This window comes from Pituophis catenifer, unplaced genomic scaffold (assembly GCF_029215685.1).
Source record: "Pituophis catenifer annectens isolate HBS135680 unplaced genomic scaffold, rPitCat1.0.hap2 SCAF_1, whole genome shotgun sequence".
Taxonomy (NCBI): Eukaryota; Metazoa; Chordata; class Lepidosauria; order Squamata; family Colubridae; genus Pituophis; species Pituophis catenifer.
In genome coordinates this window covers 149,142,998-149,163,306 of record NW_027256881.1, presented here as the reverse complement: position 1 = coordinate 149,163,306, position 20,309 = coordinate 149,142,998, and the positions used below count along the sequence as shown (strand labels likewise).

The following is a 20,309-nucleotide window of genomic DNA, read 5'->3' as shown; positions in this document are numbered from 1 at the left end:
TTTTAAGCAGCAACAATTTTGTCTCCAATTTACTCTCCCTCCCCCAATTACAATTTTAATAGTCCAAAATTTTGCCTTCCTTTCCCTAATAAAATATCTTTTCAAAAAAATATCATAAAATTGCTATTGAATATTTTTATAGTTGCCCAGAGATAATAAATGAGTAACAAATGAGAACTCTATCCTCTTTCAGAAGAATAATTACATATATGTGATATTTTTATTGCAAGGGAAAAGATAGTGATCAAAGCTCATAAAGCAAGCTGAAATCTGTTCATCAGCCCATAATCTTCTAGATAGGGGAAATATACAATGAAGAAAAAAAAAAACTTTCACATTTTTATATCACATTTTTTCCAGATATTTCTTCTGGTATCTGCATGTCTTTATGCCCCTTGAAGTGATACAAATCCAGGCCATGGAAGGTCAGTTTTTTCGTACAAAACAAGGACAATAATGCTTGCCTATTGCTAGGCCAATTAAAGGATGCCAGAGTTGTAAACTCAACTGCCTCTGTAAAACAGGCACCACTCCATAAAAGAGGGGAAGAAATACTCTGTAGGCCCAGAAGTCAAAATATTGGATGAGAAGACAAATATGGAGAAGAGGAATGGGGGGAAAAAAGAGATCCAAGTGAAGCATTTTCAGAAGAACATTTCACATGCAATCCCAGCCAAAGAAAAGGAAAAGAAAAACAATGCGAAAGTAAAAGGGAACATGGATAAATGAAAGGGGAGCCAGACAGATTGATTATTGTATGTCTATGTAGACACCTATATAGCCGAGAGACCAAACTCATGCAGGCCTTCCATCATCCAGGAACCTTTTATGTTGGAGTGCAGGTAAGGGCAGGTGTTACACTTCCTCTACTCTCTAAAGAAAAAGATACTGCAATACAGGTACTGAATCCTTAATATTAGCCAAATAAAGAGGTAATGATGCAGCACATTAAAAATACAGTTTACAAAGCAGTTTTATTAAAAACAGAAAACTAAAAATGTAGAAGCTATGAAAAATATCTCATGGGTCACCTTTTTATTGTTTTCTTGTTCAGAATCGTCCACAGCCTATATGGGGAAAAATATAGATATTATCCAAAGCTGTTCCAAAATCACACACTCAAAACTCAAATGCGGAGAGAGGGAATACTTTGAGCAGGTCTGTTAAATATATCCTTTCCACTATTTGTATGCAGTTGCCGTTTCTATTCAAAAACAACAATGATAAGATGCCAAAGCGAAGACCTTCTGATCAGAAAGGAGGAGAAAAAAGGGAAGTCCTTGATCAGGAATTATGATATGGTTGGGAGTCCAGTCTAGATAATGGATTCTTCTAGATTTAAAACAAGTGAACTGAAGTTGCTCAGTGCTTATTTTTAAAAGACCTGTTACTGGTGGGGAAAAAAAATCTTGTTTGCTCAGGGAATTGATTTGCTGAATTTATATCCCACTGCAATCAATTTTCATGATACTAAAATTGTTCAATATTGAGTTCTGCATGTTGGGTAAATGGGTACTGAAAATACATACAATTCTATCTTTGATATTAACGATGAAAAACCTGAGGTAACACTGAAAGATGCGTTTTTGCTTATATATCACATAATTGGATCCTGAAAGCAAACCATTCAGCCCAGATTACAATGAAGCACATAGTGACTAAATGGAGGGAAGTAGCTCATTAAGTAACTCGAAACATAATATGACATAAAGGGTGGTGGTGGTGGTCTTAATTATATCAAAGTTGAAATTCCAAAGGAAACAAAGAAAAAGCAACTGAGGTATTAGAACTTTTGAACCAGCAATCCAAGAGGTTTTGCTTTTTTTTAAAGTTGGACAAAAGCCAGCTGGCAACAAGCAAATATTCTGCTTGGACAGCTCCCCAGATAAAATCTAGAAAACATCTATATAAGAAGAAAGACGCCAGAATTCCAGCAGGAGCAAAGTTATAAAGTAGTTCAGAATTAAAAATGTTTCCCTGGGCGAGCAGAATTTGATGTTGGAATACTGTTAACAAAGAGCATTCTACCAAAAAAAATATATTAGCTATCCCATGGAATGTTCTGTTAACATAGAATCTCTGGTCCTTAGATGGAAGAGGAAGCTGTCCCAGTCTCAGACAGAATTATTACTTCTTTCTTCCAGACTTCTATACAGTCTCCTACTATTATCTCAAATTTGGCCCTTTAGATTTTTTTGCTATTTTTCAGACACTTGCTTTTTACGGTCTAGGACCATGATGGTGAACCTGTGGTACGTGTGCCACACGTGGCACGCATAGCCATATCAGTGGGCATGCCAGCTCAGCTCTGGCATGCATCTGCGCATCAGCCAGCTGGTTTTCAGGCCTTCTGGGCCCACCAGAAGTAGGGAAACAGGCTGTTTCCTGCTTCCGGAGGGCCTGGGGGTGGGTGGGGAAGGCCCGTTTTTCTTTCTTACCTGGCTCCAGATCCTTTCTGTGCATCTGGGAAGGGCGAAAACAGCCTTTCCCACTCCCTCAGAGGCCCTCCGGAAGCCTGAAAGGGCCCATTTCCCAACTCCCGGTGGGACAGGAAATGACGTTTTTTTGCTGTCTCCAGCCTCCAGAGCCTCTAGAGCGTGCCCCTCTTCTAACACGCGATGGCAAAAAGGTTAGTCATCACTGGTCTAGGATAACTTGCCACAGCCAACTTGCCATGGTCAACTCACCAACTCGTCACCACCAACTCGCCACGGGACAAAGATGAGTGGTTCCATTTCATGCTTTTTACTACTCCCAGTATCAGTGAGAAATTATTCAGTACAGGCACCAATTACTCAAGAGACAATAAACTTCTAGCACTTTAGTCCTTCAGCAGTAGCTATCAAAGAAGAAAGTCAGGTCTTGCCTTTATAACTTTAATTCAAATTATATGTATGAAGGCTGTACAATATCTTCTAAGACTGGCATGCAGCCTTTTATTGAAAAAACAATAATATTTGGGATGCTCTGCATGGTATTTTCTGAGGACCAACTCCTAATATATCGGAATACAATATGGCCTGGATAAATTGATACTGCTTGTTATTTAAAATTAAGTTCTAAAATGTCATACACATTTTTTTAACCTACAACATGTTCTCTTGGCTGTCTCTAAACCTTTTAATTAAATATATGTGAAAAAAGCTGTCTTACCTTTTTAATGTGATTAGCTACAGATTCTTTTTGGCTCAGGTCATCTGCAGAAAGCTCACTTCCAAATTTATACTCTGGATGTGCTTCCTCTTCTTGCTCCCCTATGTAGCAATACAGTACAAAAGGGAATAAAATGATAAAAAAAACTACCAAAAAACCAAACCAAACCAAGTAGTAAATCAAAGATATCAAACCAAAGGCAACAGAAAGGTTCCTTAATTCATTCATTAATTAATGAATTAATTAATTCATAATGCCTTCATTCATTAAGGGAGATCATGCTGCACTTCATGCAAATCCAATGACAGTTAAAACATGATTTAACCTTCTGTATTAAAGGTTCATCCTCTATTTTCTTCTATAGCTCTGCATAAATTAACCACCCATAATTAGTTTGCTAACTGATAGAGACTGATAGAGACAAAGATGCAGAGAATAACACACAGAAGGACAGATGGTATGCTGTTCACTAAGTCTTGGCAACTGGATGAATCCCAGTTTAAATTTAATGTTAAATGTTAAATTTAAGTTGTCCCCATTCATAACTTACTTTAAAGCCAATTCACTACGTTTCATAAACAGTTTCTCACCCTTCAATCTATCCGCTCTCAACCTATCTAGTTTGAAAACCACTATGTTCAGTTGTAATTTATCAAACCTGAAGCTGAGAAGGGCATCAAGGGCTACAGAAAAAGCTTTGGGAGGCATTAGGATATGATGTCTGTGCTACAGATGTTGCCACTTATTATAGCCTGTACTTCATGCACATAATCTTAAATTCAGAACCCAAAGATAAATGTACAAGCGACTGCTATAAGAAAACAATAAATATAAGCTGTCAAGTCAAAGGGCTAATTCTAAGGCAGAAGTGGGGAATAATGACTTTTTTATGACTTGTGGACCTTAACTCCCAAAATTCCTGAGCCAGCTATCCTATGCTGCCTCAGGAATTCTGGGAATTGAAATCTACAAGTCATAATGGGGCTATCGTTCCCCATCCGTTCTAAGGCAACAAATCCAACATTCTATCACCTGATACACTGCAAACATCAGCAAGAGGAACTTAAAAATATGACAAGTAAAAAAAAAATCACTTTACCGCTTTCTATCTCCTCTTCATTATCATCTTCCAAGATGCTGACAGGAGCAGCCGTTTCACCAGCTTCCATCATACTTTTCAAAGTTTCAAGCTGTTCTATTTAAAAGAAACATGTGTATATATCCATACAAAACCTCCCACAAAATTTTATAATCCAATTATGGAAAATAATTCAGGTAAAACTTGGTTTGGAAGGATTGCATACGAGGTGAATTCCAATGTATTTCTTAACAGGGTATTGGTATACCCTGTTATTTCTGAGTAAATTTCTCATTACTGGTATTGGAATAATATTCTCTAATCCAATCCTTTAACAGTATTAGAAGGTCAGTGTTTTCTTACAGGCCTAGAGATACGCTTTCTCTGTGATGGCACCTGCCCTATGGAGCAGCCTTCCCCTAAGAACTGGAAGCTCTTTTGTCCTCCAATGAAGACCTGGCTTTTCCCCAGATGTCAGGCCAGGATGCTAGATGAGTTCAGGATAAGTATGGTTTGTGGCTTGAGTTTGTTATTTCAGTTACTGTATTATTATTACAGTATGTGGTTTGTTTGTTGTTTTGTTTATGGAAGTCTTAATTTAGTGCTCTATAGTAAACTGGATTTTAGCTAACGAGAGTTATATATGTAAGATGGACAGGCATATACATTTTATAAATATATACATACAAATAGGCTATAGCAACTTTCCTCCAGCGGAACTGGGATTTTAACTTTCAACCATATTCAGTAAATATGGCAACCTTGCCATATTTACTGAAAGCAAAAAAAAATTCAATACATTTAGTGATAGTAAGGTAAAAGCAAAAACTTTGAATCTAAAATGTAGGATTTTCTAGAAGATGTCCTTTCAAGACTTCACAAATAGTTTGCAGTGCAGCATACAGTAAGTGCTATTATTAGGAAACAATGGAGGTTACCAGCACACAATTTAAGCAATAGGTGCTTTTTCATTTAGACACTAGGTGTTTTAAATGCACTTTACTTACTTTTTTCCACTTCTGGTTTCAACCTTTTGTTTTTAATAAGAATCTTTTTTCTCAGATCATTTGGGGCGGGCAAGGACCTTCCTGGTTCAAGCTGAAAGGCAAAAAAAAGGCATAATTAGGAAATACACTCCCTGCTGCCTTTTGTTCCTGCTTTCCTCACAATTATTATGGTGGTGGTAATTATGCACACATGCAGACACCTAAAGGAAGAACAGTCATTTGCGACTTGCAGAACGCCTGTTAGAAATACATTCCTCCCTTTAAAACTGGGTATTGTAAGACAACTAGGATATTATCTTCTTGCATTTGACAACTTAGGTTATTATGCTTCAGGTCTCATATACATCCTAGTACCATGATGGCGAAACTATGGCACGGGTGCCAGAGGTGGCACGCAGCGCCTTCTCTGAAGGCATGCAAGCTGTCGCCCCAGTTCAGCTCTGCTGCACATACGTGTGTGCCTCCCACCGGCAAACTGGTCTTCGGGTCTCTGCCACGCATGCACAGGGGTGGGCATGTGCGGGGACACCACATGCAAATGCACAGGGGGCAGGGAACATGTGTGGGGAGCATGCACAGTGCATTTGGGGGGTTCAGGTGCACGCACATTCGTGTGTGTGCATGCACGCTTTGGGCACTCAGTCCAGAAAAGGTTAGCCATCACTGCCCTAGTAGTTTTCCAAATGACAAACTAAAATAAAACTGCTTTGAATTAAAAATGCCTCTAGGAAGCAGTACTCATAAGCAGATTTTGCTAGCCTTTAATATGCTTGGACTGATCCACTCTACAGATCCTACAACAATGTATTGCAATATAGAGTTCTGTATGGTTCAAGATTAAGTCATCATTCCCTCTGTATCCCATTTCCTTTCCTTCCCGTTTCCCTGGCCTTCTTCAACACTTCTTCCCCCTCCTGAATTTTTTATAGCAAGTTTGCAAAAGTTGCACTTTTGCAAATTTTTGGGATTCTTCCAATCAGGTGATAGCTTTTTCCTCATTCTAGCTTATATATCGATGGCAAACATGGACAGGTTAAATATAGAATACTACAGGTGGTCCTCGACTTACAACAGTTTGTTTAGTGACCGTTGAAATTTTACAACGGCACTGAAAAAAATGACTTATGACCACTTTTCACACTTGCGACCGTTGCAGCATCCCCGCGATCATGTGATCAAAATTTGGATGCTTGACAACTGACTCACATTTATGACAGTTGCGTATGAACAGTTTTTGTGACCCCCCTGACAAGCAAAGTCAATGGGGAAGCCAGATTCACTTAACCGTGTTACTAATTTAACAACTGCAATGATTCACTTAACAACTGTGGCTAGAAAGGTCGTAAAATGGGCAAAACTCACGTAACAAATGTCTCACTTAACAACATAAATTTTGGGCTCAGTTGTGGTTTTAAGTCGAGGACTACCTGTATACCTTACTCATACTGCATCTCAATAAAGGAGGACTATCCCAGGACATCTAGTTTACCCAGAATACTGAGAATTTTTTTGATTAGGTTGCATCCAGTCTTGGATAAGTGCCAGAGATTTTAGCATTTAAGTGTCATGTGGATCAATCACAGGTATCACCATAAAGGAACACTTAAAGAGATGAAGATATTGCATTTTTTGCTGTTTATTTTAATTGATGCTATAACTTAGAAAAATGTGTGTGAATATGTGTAAACATATTAAGCATGAAGATATATGAGGCAAAATCTGGATGAATATATATGAGGCAAAATCTGCAGAAATATACTGTATTTTTCAGACTATCAGACACTTCGGACTATAAGACGCACCAAAATTTAGAAGAGGAAAACAAGAAAAAAAAAATAGTTTTTGGCCTCTGTGTGTCCCGTTTATGCCCTCCCCGCCCCCCAGAAGCACTTTGCAGGCCAGACACAGGCCTGTTTTTGGCTTCCTGAACCCTCCGTGCCTCCTGTTTTCGCCCTCCCCAGCCCCCAGAAGCACTTTGCAGAGGCCTGTTTTTGGCCTGCAGAATGCTTCTGGGGGCCGGGGAGGGCAAAAAAGGGAGGTGCGGAAGGCTCAATAGACCAAAAACAGGCCCGTATTTGGTCTATAAGGTGCACAAACATTTCCACCCATTTTGGGGGAGGGGGGAAGTGTGTTTTATAGTCCAAAAAATACAGCGCATTTTAAATGAAATTTGCCCTTTTGCATGAACTTTTTTCTAAAAAATTCACAGCATTGCAAAAACTGAACAGAACATTTTTAAGATGGAAAAAGTGAGAAACTTAGAAAAATCAAACTACAAAGATTTACTGAGGCCTATGAGAAAGGATAACTTACAATAACAACAGTGAAATCATACATACAGAGGATATGTTTGCCCTCCCCCCACATCAAAACCATCAAACTGTGTTTTGAACATTACACAGAAAGAGATAGTCTGCTTTAAAATACCACTGATAATTGGACTCATTTTATGCCGGACCAAACCCTTGCTCTAAAAAGATGTATTTTATGTTTTATGTTTAAAAAAAAAAATATGTTAAAAAAAAATAAAAAAAATTCTGGAAAAAAAAATACCACTGATAATTGGAAAACACATGTAAAAATAGGTATTCCCTGAAGCACTACTTTCTAAGGCAGGAAGGCGAGGGCTTCTATAAATATCTAGGAATTAGGAGTTTCAAATATAAAATGCTGACAAAGCAAAGGAGTTTGGGTTATGAAACAGTAGGTGTTACCTGAAATCTGATTAAGAAACTCTGAGCTCTAGAAAAATATGTGAGGACACTGAAGTGGCAAAAAAACAAACAAAAAAAAAAACAAAACCCCACCAGCAACAGAACTCAAAGTCTCTCTCACGCCAAATGGTATGTTACCCAGTCACTGTGAGTGCATCACTCTTACCATCTAATTTCCAAACATTTCCACAAGAATACTTAAACATAACAGTTGGGGACTCTTACTGGATGTGTTTCTAGTGGCTGCTTTAAGAGAAGATCTCCAAAAATATCTTCACAGTATTTTGACATTTTGTATTGTTGATATTTGCTGGAAAAGAAATATTATTGTTAATCAGTCAAACTGAACAGAAAACTGAAATATGTAATGTCTTTCAACTGCATTAGATTGTTATTACATTACGGTTTAAAACAGTTATATGTTTTATACAGTTTACAGCTATATGGTAAAACAAGTTACACATAACCTTTGTAATGGCAGAAAAATTTTAAGAGTGAGTTCAAATTTATCAGTGACTAGAATTACTTCATTAGTAATTGTGTTCCTACTTTGACTTTTAACATAAATTCCCTTTTACTATGCCAATTAAATACAGTATGAAAGATTCTTTACCACTCCATAACATACCTGCAGTGATTTTCAAAGGACAAGATGACAGGATACTCAGATGTTACAAAGGCTGTTTCCTTAATGGCTTGAATCACATCCTTTAAAAATACAACAAAGTAGTCTTGTGTACATTACAAAATAAATTCAACTGCATTCTTGAGCATACCAAAAAAACCAGGAGAAATGCCTCATTCAACGTGGAGGTGCATATATAGTACACATGTTCACAGAGAAAGTAAGAGCTTAATCTTTTCTCTGGGGCTCTGCATCATAAAATCTGGATGTCATGTTTCACAAAATTCTCCATACTTCTGAACTTGGTTAAGGTATGGTGTTCAGGCCACTCCTGTCATTAGGCCAGGTAAAGCAGCCATCGCAGATAAAAGATGCCAGAAGACAATGGTGGATCTCCCAGAGCTTTACTGAACTTGCACACCAACACCAACCTTCTGCTACATAAGCAAATGTTGCTCTCAAATACAGGAGGGAAGTATCCTATCACCAATGTTGAAATAAGTGTCAAAAGGCAAGACATCTGAATATTCAATATGAAATATGGAGAGGGCTGATAATGGCATGTCACTAATGTCACTATCTAGACCAAATATTCCTTATTTGTAGAAGATGTTTTTTATCTTCCTTTTTCATTGACAAGCAAGAATAATATCAAACCTAACAGAATCATAATGAATTTTATACTGTAGAACAAATAACATTTCAAACATGAGCAATGTGATCATGGGGGAGTGAGAGAAGATTTAGCTAAGGTTTAAAAAAAATAATGATGAGGATGTTTGCAGCTGAATCTGTGGCAAATTTACAAGAAAATAAAAATCACATAGGAACTGGTTACTTTGAACAGAATATCTGTACACATGGCCTTTCCATGTGTTATTATTGGTTCTTGATCTTCCCCTTTTCCATCCCAGCAGTCAAGTTCGATACACCTAGAAGTCAAAGCGAGAGAAAGATGGAATACAGTAGTCACAACAGTCAAGTTATAAAGAAGAATATAGCTCTACTCAAATTATTGGTAAGTACTCATTTTAAATATGCTATTGTTTTGCACATCATCTGAAAGAAAGGAATTAAGAAATGCAAATCTATTTTCATAGTTAAACTTGCAGTTTCATCAGATTTAATTTGCTGGTAATTAAAATAGTTTATATGTACAAAAATGAAATACATCTGACTTCAGTATAATTTATTATTTGCTGATAACCTATAATCAAAGGAATCAGCATTCAGATTGTTGTTTAAAAAACATAATCCTTATTGTGCTATTTGTCCCATAATTTCTTTCAAGATATTGAAATATATTTCTAGAAATCCTATTAATAGGTTTTTAACATATATATATGCATGCATATTCCCTCAATCATCAAATCTGATGGCAAATTAAATTCACTGAATTAGAGTTTTAGCCTCCCTTAAGTACATCTCACCTGCATCCAGCCAAGAGGACTTGTCTGTACATCTCCACTGATGATTTTCCACCAAACTGCCTTCCTGTGAGATATGTGTTGTGGGAAGAGCTAATAAAATAGTGAGCCAGAGGTTGTTCCATCTCTTGATAGAGCTCTAAACGGTCAAGGAAGACAGGAGCATTCTCATCAGACATTAAGTACCGGCAAAACCCATCACTTGACATGACACCTGAAATGAACAATACACAATGTTAGAATGCAGGCTTTATCATTATTCAAAAATTGGGCTCCTAGTTCATTCCGTTAATCTGAGATGGCAATTTGATGAAGAAGACAAGTGGGGGGTTTCTTGATTCCTGATTATGTTATGAAGGGTATCCAGCCTTTCCTAGAAATAGAACCAGAGTTACTCAAAGACAATTTTCCCATTTAAAGGGGCAGGATACATACAAGATGTCCCAGGATTATGGGACAAACCAATCCATCTCCATTTGCCTCTATTTTTAAGGAAAAGCCCCCTAGCCAAGAAATGTTTGATCAGTTATAGAAATAAAAGACAGTTTGGAAATCAAATCAATCTATCCCTCTGCTTAGTGTTATCTGCAATACAAGACAAAACTATTGGTTAGGGTCACAAGCCATTTAGGACTTTAAAGATTACAGCCAGACCAGCACTTTAAATGGAGATTGGAAATACAGTATACTGACAGTCAGTGCAGGCAGCAAAACAATAGCCTAACTGGATGCCTCACAGACTCTTTTAAAAGATGGACAAAGTATATTGGTGTTTCTCAACCTTGGCAACTTTAAGACATGTGGCTAGTTGGGGAATTGAAGTCCACACATCTTAAAGTTGCCAACACTGAAAAACCCTGAAGTATAGCTCTTAGACTCATACATCATTCTACAGTGCTTTACAGCACTCTCTGAGCAGTATATCGCATATTGCCCCAACAATCTGGGCCCTCATTTTACAATGTAATCTACAATGAAACAAAAGTTAAGATGGCCTATGTACAGAGTAGCTGACAAAAAGCAACTGAACTTTTTAGCAGAAATGATTGACATCCACCTCTTCTTTTTACCTTTCTTTTTCAAATCTTCATCTGGTTCATATATTTCAATTATCTGCATCGCTCTTTTAGGATCAAAGAATGGAAATAAAATTTCATTCAGCCGAGGATCTCGTTGATGCTAAGGCAAGAAAAAACAAGACTGATGAAAATTACTACATGCTGCCTTGCTTCTACAAATCTTTCATCAATGCAAGTAATATTCAGGAGGGGCTTGCTTTTAAAGTCAATTAGACTTCTATTTTTTTTCTTGATTTTTTTTTTTTTAAGATCTACATTTTTACAAGTAGATTAATTTTATTTCATGTTCAGAATAATTCTGTGCTCTAATGGTATGTTAGTACAAATGACTACAATGACTACAAATGTTCACAAAGAAACAAATTCATGCAATAAGAATCATTTATCTACATTACTGCCCACATTATAATTCATTAATAAAATATTCCCTATCCCAGCCTTGAACTAAAATGCTTTTGAAATTCCCACATTTTGGTAATTATGGATTAAAATATGACTATTCATATATGAAGAAGAAATGTGTAAAGAAAGGAAAGTGAAATTGTACAAGACAGGTAGCAATGAATATTTAAAGAATTCTTGGCATTCAATAAATAGCTTCAGTTAATTTACTTCTAAACTAATAAGAGTGCAGAAACTTGGAACTACGGGTATATCACCAATATTTATTACTCCTGTCTGAATAAAAAATGGTAAGTATATAACAATAAATGAATTCTTCTGTTAAAGATTATACCCTTTATTGTTTGAAATACCTGACTCAAAATTGATTTCTATATTACTTAGTAATTGATAGATAATGGTTCTATTTATTTATTTATAAAATTAATTGGCTGCCCATCTTACCACAGGAGAACTCTGGGCAGCTTACAATCATAAATGATATCTCTATCTCATCTATATACACACACAGAGAGACACACAAAACATAAATAAATTAAAACAAACCAAACATTATCATCCAATTAAAAATAGGGAGGGGGCAGATGGGGAGGAAGATAGAATCTGTTGTTAGTTGATCAATCACTTTTTGGAATTAATGCAATACTCTAAACAACTGGTGACCTGCTGGGTCATCCTTTCAGAGATATTTCCTTACCAGATTTCCTCAATGCCTTCAACAATGACAAAACATCTAATGTACTGCCTTCATTGGAAAATTTGAGATACATTCAGACAGGCATCTTTAAAATAGCCCATGTTGAATGATCTATGTTCTATGACATTTTGTATTATGTCATAGAACTGTTTTATAAAATTTGCCAAAGTTCAATTCCATGGCACTCATGGGTCTCAAATCTGGACATATTCTGTAAGTTAGCTGATTTGAGATACCTTGGTTCAAAAATTGCTGCTCTGTGATGCATCATTTTGTCCAGTTAAAGGTTATGGAAACAACATTTGTTAGTACTATATAGATTGTCACCGCCTTTATTCTTTTTTGGTTTTAGTAATTAAAACAATTTAATAAGTCTTTGCTATATGTAGCATATTTAAATAAGAGTAAAATATGGAGCTGCCACATTAATCATAGTAATGAATGCCTTCCATTCATTAATTATTTTATTGTTTCCATTTTACTAAATTCTAGATCAGTTCATCATTTAGTTTATGGGAGTTGAGTTTATGGGAACTGTAGCTTTTTACACCTTTCTATAAATGCTTTCTTGAGCAACTATAACTTTTGAATCCAAAAGAGGAAGGGTGGCAAAAGTGTTACAGAAATTACCCTCCCTGGTTTCTGGGAGAGTAAAAGTGAAAGAAGGGAAGAGTATTTTCAGACATGTAAGATTCTGTTAAACTTGCAAATCTGTTCTATAACCTTATAAAAAAGATAAAACCAGTACTTCTTAGTTGTGTTTCTGGTCTACACTACCTCACAAGGTTAACAGAAACTACATTCTGTTACCTTTCGCTCAGCCCAATCCTAATCAAACATACTCATAAACAAGTCCGATTCAGTCCTTTCCTAAAATACTAGCCAAGCTTCAGATTAAATGCTAACAAGAAGTTGCACAGCAGAAACGTTATGTAGTAGAGTTTCTGCTTGATCTGCTTTTATAAATAACATACATGCAAATGCAAGCAAAATAAATCCTTCTGTGTAGATAAGCCTTTCATTGGGGATTTAAAAATAAAGAGATTTAAAGATGGAATATAGAGCCTCCTATGTTGTCAGACAACACTTTTTTCCTTGCCAATATGCTACATGGAACTTCTAAATTTCTAAAATATTCTGGGCATTCTCTGTAACATCTAGCAATAGCCAATGTAAAGCAAATAAATGACTTTTCTTTCTACTGAAAACATTCTTTTCTGCTCCCCTACTATTAAAAATGCAATCACATATTGCAAATCATATTCCCTTAATCGATGCTCTAAATACCGTAAATGTATACCAGATGAACTGTTTTAATTTAATTCACTGTACTGGATAATTATACTAAAACTAGTCAGCTGTTTAATAGGCAACCTAAAACTTATGAAATATAAAAGCTGTTAGATGCAAGCATTATTTAATGCATTATTGAAAAAGGATGCAACTTCACAACCCAACCACAAAACCATATTCTCCAACATGTACAGTGAATAGCTTTGCAACGTGTGTTTCAGTACAATATCCAAAATCAGTGGCAAAACAAAGAAGGTGGTTTCAGTACATATTAACAATCTACCTGCTCTTTACATTATATATGAAGTCTTAATAAAGTATTTCAAATTACCAATGTGGAATTCTAGAGAGAAGAAAGGTAGAATCTAAATACATGGAAACAATTCCCCCAAATTTCTCTTTCTCTTGGATTCTTATAGTGTCATATTTGAACAATCTTTCTACTCCTCAAATTTAAATTGCATCAGTTCTGATGGATCAAATGAAAAATCTGTGTAATAATTAGCGTGTTTTCCCAGTTATGGTCAAAAAAGTATTTTTGAGTTCTGCAGGATTCTTAGGATCAGCAACTGAGATATCAGAGGCTGACTTTTAGTCATCATGCTAAGGAATAAAGTACTTAGTTTATTCCTGGCATAGCATGATATACGAAATTTACTTCATTTAGTAATTGTGTGTGCCCTTACATATTTGCAATTAAATAAAAAATTCACTATGAGTTGTTCAAAAAACCATAATCAGAAATCATGTCTAATATAATATGTGAACTAAGAACTGTAGTCATATCTCATAAATGCAAATCCTTCTTCATGCACTTCAATAATTCACTCTGAAAGATAGTGACCATCTCTACATTTATGGTAATGAATTCCATAAGTTGCTATATGTTGTTTTCTTTTGTCATTGCTAATGACCAGTCTTGTTAGAGATATGAATTTATGAATCTCATTTCTTGGTGATCCATTCTTAAAATTGCTAGTAAGGCACTAGTACAAAGACAAATAAACATTAGATCATTTCCTAATAAAAATTATGCAACTGGGCCAAAAAAATTGCAGAGAAAATGAGAGACACAGAAGTTTTGTCTTCATTTTCCTATCAGAAGGCAAAAACTGGTAATAGGATAGCAAAGAAATTTCTCAATTCACCTTTAATGAAAACAACCAATTTTGCTGACATATTTGTACAGGTAATTCTTGTTTAGCAACCACAACTGGGACCGGCAACTTAGTTGTTAAGTGAAGCAGGTATGTGAAGCAGTTGCTAAGTGAAACAGTAACTTATGATCTTACTTCAGCTTTCCTTTGCTTAATAGACTTGCAAAGGATGTACATGCAAGAATTGGTTGCAAAGCTACTTTTTCATCACTGTGAAAAATTTCATCACAATTTGAACAGTTGCTGTATGAGGCAATATAACAAGAAAATTTAACCAATACTACCAAGAGCAAAATATCATTTTTTGCTTTATTGCTATCATGCTTCTTTGTCTTCTGGAGGTTTCTCTTTCCCTTTCTTAAGGTAAGCATTTTACAAAAATACAAACCTCAAAACTAATATTTTGAAAAAATTAAAATAAATTCGCTGCTGAAGATTTTCCTATTTTAGTGTGGGAGAGACTTCTAAGCAAGAGTGGATGGTCTCCTCAGAGTAACCCCATGACAGACAAAAATACGATCAACTACATCAGAATTGCATTATAAACTGGCTATTGTGAAATAATTCTTTTCTCTCACCAAATGAGAGGAACTTGGAAAGGAAAAAAGCCAGAAAGCATTTGTTGATATGGCATGAATCCTCACCAATGCTGATTTCTTAAACTTCATCCCCAGGAAAGAAACCTTAAGGAGGTTTATTGACCTACTTTGCACTGTCAAGGAACATTGAAGAAATGTCTAATCAAGCCAATTGAAACAACTGGTTCACACACATTATTCAAAATACGAACAATGTTGTTTGTACAATCTACGGGACTAAATAATGAAATACTGAATGTCAACCGTTTAATAAAAAGAATTTTAAAATCTTACCACAAAGAATTCTCCATTGAGTGACTAATTTTAAAATACTGTGTATTTTGGTAATGCACAGAAAGCATATCTAACATCTAAGGAACTTCATACCACTGACATATTACCTACAATAGAAATGCAAGCATTCTGAAGACAGCTATGTCACATGTAAACCTTACAAAAACATCAGTAAAAATGAAACATTTTAGATACTACAGAGAGAAGCCCAATTTCCCTGCCACCACCTCCTCAATATTTAGAAGGACTAAATTCCTAAAAATAAAAAAGATTTTAAATCATTTGGTTAAGACAACATATGAAATAGAAACAAAACAACCACACACAGAGCATCTACACAATACAGCAAATAATCAATGCAAGCAAGTTGCAAAGCCAACAAAAAGAGAACAGGAGAATGCATCAAGTTGGAGTTGATTTTTGCACCTTCAGTCTTGCCGAAACGGAAAGACCAACAGATCAGAAGCACAGCGAATGATAGCATGGATCATGCAATGATACAACTGGGAGAAGCAAGCACTGCAGACAGACTTGTAAGGCAGTTAATGTATGAAAAAGCTTACTTCATTTAGAAAGCTCACTAATTGGTCTACCGTTAAATAATCTGTTTTGTCTCCATTGCTGAAAAGAAATTTATTAGAAAAAAATGTAAGTTTTCATGTAAGATCCTACAGCAGGTATGATTTACATGTTGACATTTTTTTTATATTCCCAGCATTGATCTAATATTCTTTAACAGACCTAAACTGCATTTTCAAAATCAGCACTAATAAGTGATACTGACTATGCTTGCTACAAAACAGCTCCTTCTCTCTATGCCCCCAATTTAACAGATTAAAGAAAGAAGCAATTCAACATGTAAGTCTTCCACATTAATAACTTAGTGCATGAAACCTCAGATGTTAAGACTTTCTTAACCTAATTAGTTCATATATTGTGTTAATAACCTTATAATAGCAAGTTAATATTATAGGTTAGTAAAGCCAATTTAAAAACAAAAGTGTTTCTTTAAATCAGAAGATCCTGAAAACCTGTATCGGAACATTGAGGTAAACCTTTGGAGAAAAAAATTGACTTCTGATAGGAACACTACACAACAGCATTATCTTCAGATTAAATAATATTAAAATTAAGTTTATTATGTAGAGTAACTTACATTTTTCTAAAAAGCTCCTCTATATCAGTACGAGGACATATCTTCTGGGTTAGTTCATAAAACTTCTCAAAAGTAAAAGCTGAAGGCTCTATTTCATCATTCTGAAAGTAAAATAAAACTTAATACCGGGTTGGATAAGCACTGACTTAGCAATGGAAGAATTTATAATATATTCATTATGGATGGAAGCAAATAATTTAATGTTATTTGACTAAAAAAAATAATCTGGAAATAGTTCTCTATAATCGCAACAATAATGTACATTATGTGTGTAGTATATAGCTACTGCATTAAAATATTCTAATTATAATTAGCATAGACGTTAACAATGGACAAACTGCTAATGAATAATTTTTGAAGTAATACTGAATAATCAACTGCAACCATTAACTGTTTTAGGCTTATAACACCCATCTTGAAACCCTTTATTCTTGAAATTTAAATACCTTTCCACTGGGAAGACCCAATTCTTTAAGTGCCTGAAATATCACTTTTTCAGTTTTACCTGACGCAAACGTTCTGGTAATGCTAGGAAAAAAAAGGAGAATTAAATTATTCCAAAGCTTTGGCAATCTCATAAACAGAGCTGCATCACATGTCCTCTACTGAGATGACAATAGTTCATTAATGATTTTCTGTATTGATAGTGTAAGGTATCTCTTCAAGAACAGTACACTTTTATATGGATAAATAAATAATTCCATCACCTAATTTTCACATCCATTACCATATATCTAATGTGTAGTTTTGAGTGAGTGTGAACATTCATAAATCAGGATTAACAATAGAAGATATTAATATAGAAAGCTATACCTACATAGGTTAGATACAATAGGGGATTAAATCCAAAGATATTATGAGAAAGTTGAAGTTTGAGGAAAAACTATAATTTGAATCTTGTGTCCTCACACAGAGGTTTGTAGTGGAATTTCTGTTTTAGTAGATGAAGGCTGGGAGACTGTTGCCACTTACCCTTCTGAAAAACAAAGCTTTCAAGCATCCTTTATGATTCTTTGGTTAATTATTCCCACATTTTGGTTTTTGTGTAAATTAAATATTTCCTTTTGTTGTTGTTTTCTCAAACTTTGACAACTGCTGTTACAGCATGTTCTTTCTCTCTGTTTTTGGATTTTCATACAGTCTTTACTTCTCTAGAGAAATCCCCGCTGATCAAGAATTATATCATGAACACAGGAGTGTTGTATGTAGAATTTTTAGTCAACCATTGCAAATATGGTGTGATCTAAGAAACTTTCTCATATCGTGTTCTAAACTTAATCCTTGGCCAATCTCACTTCAAATTTCTTTCACTGTGAATGAATGCTTTCTCAAATTTTTTTTGAAGAGTCAACTTTTGACTCTAAAGAGATTTTTACAGTGATGCCTATTCTCTATGTACACTAGAATAAGCAGATAATCTAGTCCACTGATGCTGAATATGTGGTCTAATGATAACAATGGTAGTTGTTTGCTTTAGCCTTATTACATTCATGGGCCAGAGCCTGGTTGCTGCTTAAGCCCCGTGGTCAACTTATTTCTGTTATTCCTCCTATACTTTTGCACTTAGATCAACCAGCAGTGATAATTCCTTTGAGCCATAACTTTAAAAATTTGCAGTGCTTAACTCTACAACAGGGCTAAGCACCTGGATGCTATTTGGATGCTATACAATATCTAAGCCAGCATGGAAATAAAAAGGATGTGAGACTTGTAATTACTTTAAACATTTGGAATAAGCATGTTGCCTATCCTTCTGAACATACAGGATTAATAATTTCCCAATTCTAGAAAACTGTTTTAGAGGGCTAAATGGATATGCTATTTCCATTAAATTTCAATTCTATGCCCAAAATAAAGGAGGTTTCTCTAGCAGGGCTATACAGTATCTGATTGTTTATTTCGCTATTCACTTGAGAACAACATCTGATCAGGATAGAAAATATTGTTGAATCATAGATCCTAGGCACAGATTACAAGATCCCTTTACCTTGATCAACAGACTACTAAAATATATTGCTTCTAATGGGCTTTCTGACTTGTGACTGTTATTCATTTTAATTTCACAACCATACAATTTCTCCATAACCCCACAGTTGAAGCTCACAATACACTTACCTTCTAACTGGAATTTTGCCATTAGTGTTAGTCAGAAATGCCAATTTCATCCAGCTAGAAGGGGAAAAAACAATTAGACTTTCCTCTCCAAATAATTCAATAAAAGCTCAGTTTATAAAATGAACTGTAGGAGGAGAATAAACCAAAGGCTATCTCTGGGATTTTTTTTATTACGAAGTATAAAAGTAGGGCTTTAAAAGTTCACACAGTTTACACATGGAGTTATGTAAGAACTGAGTCAAATGTTCACCTTCGTGCATTCTTGTATTTTATAAACGACTACTTGCTACTTCTCACTCATAAGACTAACTACAATTCTTTCCTACTATCAGTGTAAAGAAGCCTTAAAGGGGGCTTGACGTAAACTCAGTTTGATCAGAGAAGATGAGATGCAGCTTTCTCAAACTTGGGCAGAAAAAGTCAGACTAATGTAAGTCAGTTGCAGCTGAGCTGTGACTCTATTTTACAATGAACCCTGGGCTTCTAAAACAGAGTTGAGTAATGGGCCACAGCTCACCCTGTCTCTTAGCCTTCTGGAGGGGACAGGAGGCCATGCAGTGATATCATGAGGCGAATGAAAGTAACATGGTTGACATTTTTCACCTAATTTTAAAATACAAACTGCTTCCACTTTGACCTCTAATCCTGCTCTTCAAACCCCTCCCCCCCAGCCTGAAAATTCACTGCTAAATGTTATTGCCATTTCAGGTCATTTTTCCAGGGTTGGATGGGCAGCTAAAAAAAAAGAGAATGGAAATTGTTTGCTTCACATAGGCCTCTCATTCTTGTTTCTACCCCCTTTTTTTTGCGGGAGGGGGTGGGGGGTGGGTGGAGAAACTTCATGTAACATATCCTTGGGCTATTGAAGGAATAATTGAAAGTGGAGAGTCACATGCATGCTACATAATCCTTGACACTGTTCTAAAAGTTCTAATTGAATGAAAATGCTCCAAATTTTTGGATACAGATAAAATCTTAACAGCATAAATAAACACACAAGTTAGGAAAAAGAGGGAAACGATTTCCTCTGACTACTATCATTCTGTTATCACGCCTTCTTTAACACCTTCCTTTACAGTCATGCTAGAATGAACACAATTTAATACACATGAAATATTTAATTCAGCTGTAATGGATGGAAAGCTTCAGTTGAAATGTTTTTTCGCATCCAAGAAATAAAGCAACTACTGAAGCACTTTTGATAACATTTGTTTGAATAGCATTTGTATTACATATTATGAGTGAGAAGAGGCAATGCTGGTTACTCTACACATATTCTTGCTCTCCAGAGAGCAAATATGTTGGCTTTTCCATGTTCTATGAGCAATGTGAATAATGGAAAGGTGGCATGAGGTACACTTGAAGTCCCTTGAATGAAGAAAAGCAGGAATTTCTGCACTCTGGAGAGCTTTACTGAAAGGGTGCTAAAAGCTACAGGAAGTTAAAGGGTGATGTAAGGGGGGCTGTTAGTATGTCTGTGTATCCAACACTTACTTCAACTTACTTCTACAACTTGTTTTTCAGATATATTCTA

The 20,309-nt window shown here is 35.6% G+C and overlaps 1 protein-coding gene across 1 annotated transcript in view; it reads right to left on the bottom strand.

The window, feature by feature from the left end:
* Nucleotides 1-20,309, bottom strand: part of PLCB4 (phospholipase C beta 4) — a 148,374-nt gene that overhangs the window by 42,668 nt on the left and 85,397 nt on the right. The window contains exons 7-19 of the mRNA XM_070956301.1: nucleotides 18,776-18,829; nucleotides 17,107-17,188; nucleotides 16,661-16,761; nucleotides 16,068-16,125; nucleotides 11,075-11,183; nucleotides 10,008-10,218; nucleotides 9,416-9,509; nucleotides 8,581-8,660; nucleotides 8,178-8,262; nucleotides 5,239-5,329; nucleotides 4,253-4,348; nucleotides 3,154-3,254; nucleotides 1,032-1,067 (exon numbers count right to left, since the gene is read on the bottom strand). Coding sequence (XP_070812402.1) covers nucleotides 1,032-1,067; nucleotides 3,154-3,254; nucleotides 4,253-4,348; nucleotides 5,239-5,329; nucleotides 8,178-8,262; nucleotides 8,581-8,660; nucleotides 9,416-9,509; nucleotides 10,008-10,218; nucleotides 11,075-11,183; nucleotides 16,068-16,125; nucleotides 16,661-16,761; nucleotides 17,107-17,188; nucleotides 18,776-18,829 — 1,198 coding nt within the window. The remainder of the gene's footprint in view (nucleotides 1-1,031; nucleotides 1,068-3,153; nucleotides 3,255-4,252; nucleotides 4,349-5,238; nucleotides 5,330-8,177; nucleotides 8,263-8,580; nucleotides 8,661-9,415; nucleotides 9,510-10,007; nucleotides 10,219-11,074; nucleotides 11,184-16,067; nucleotides 16,126-16,660; nucleotides 16,762-17,106; nucleotides 17,189-18,775; nucleotides 18,830-20,309) is intronic.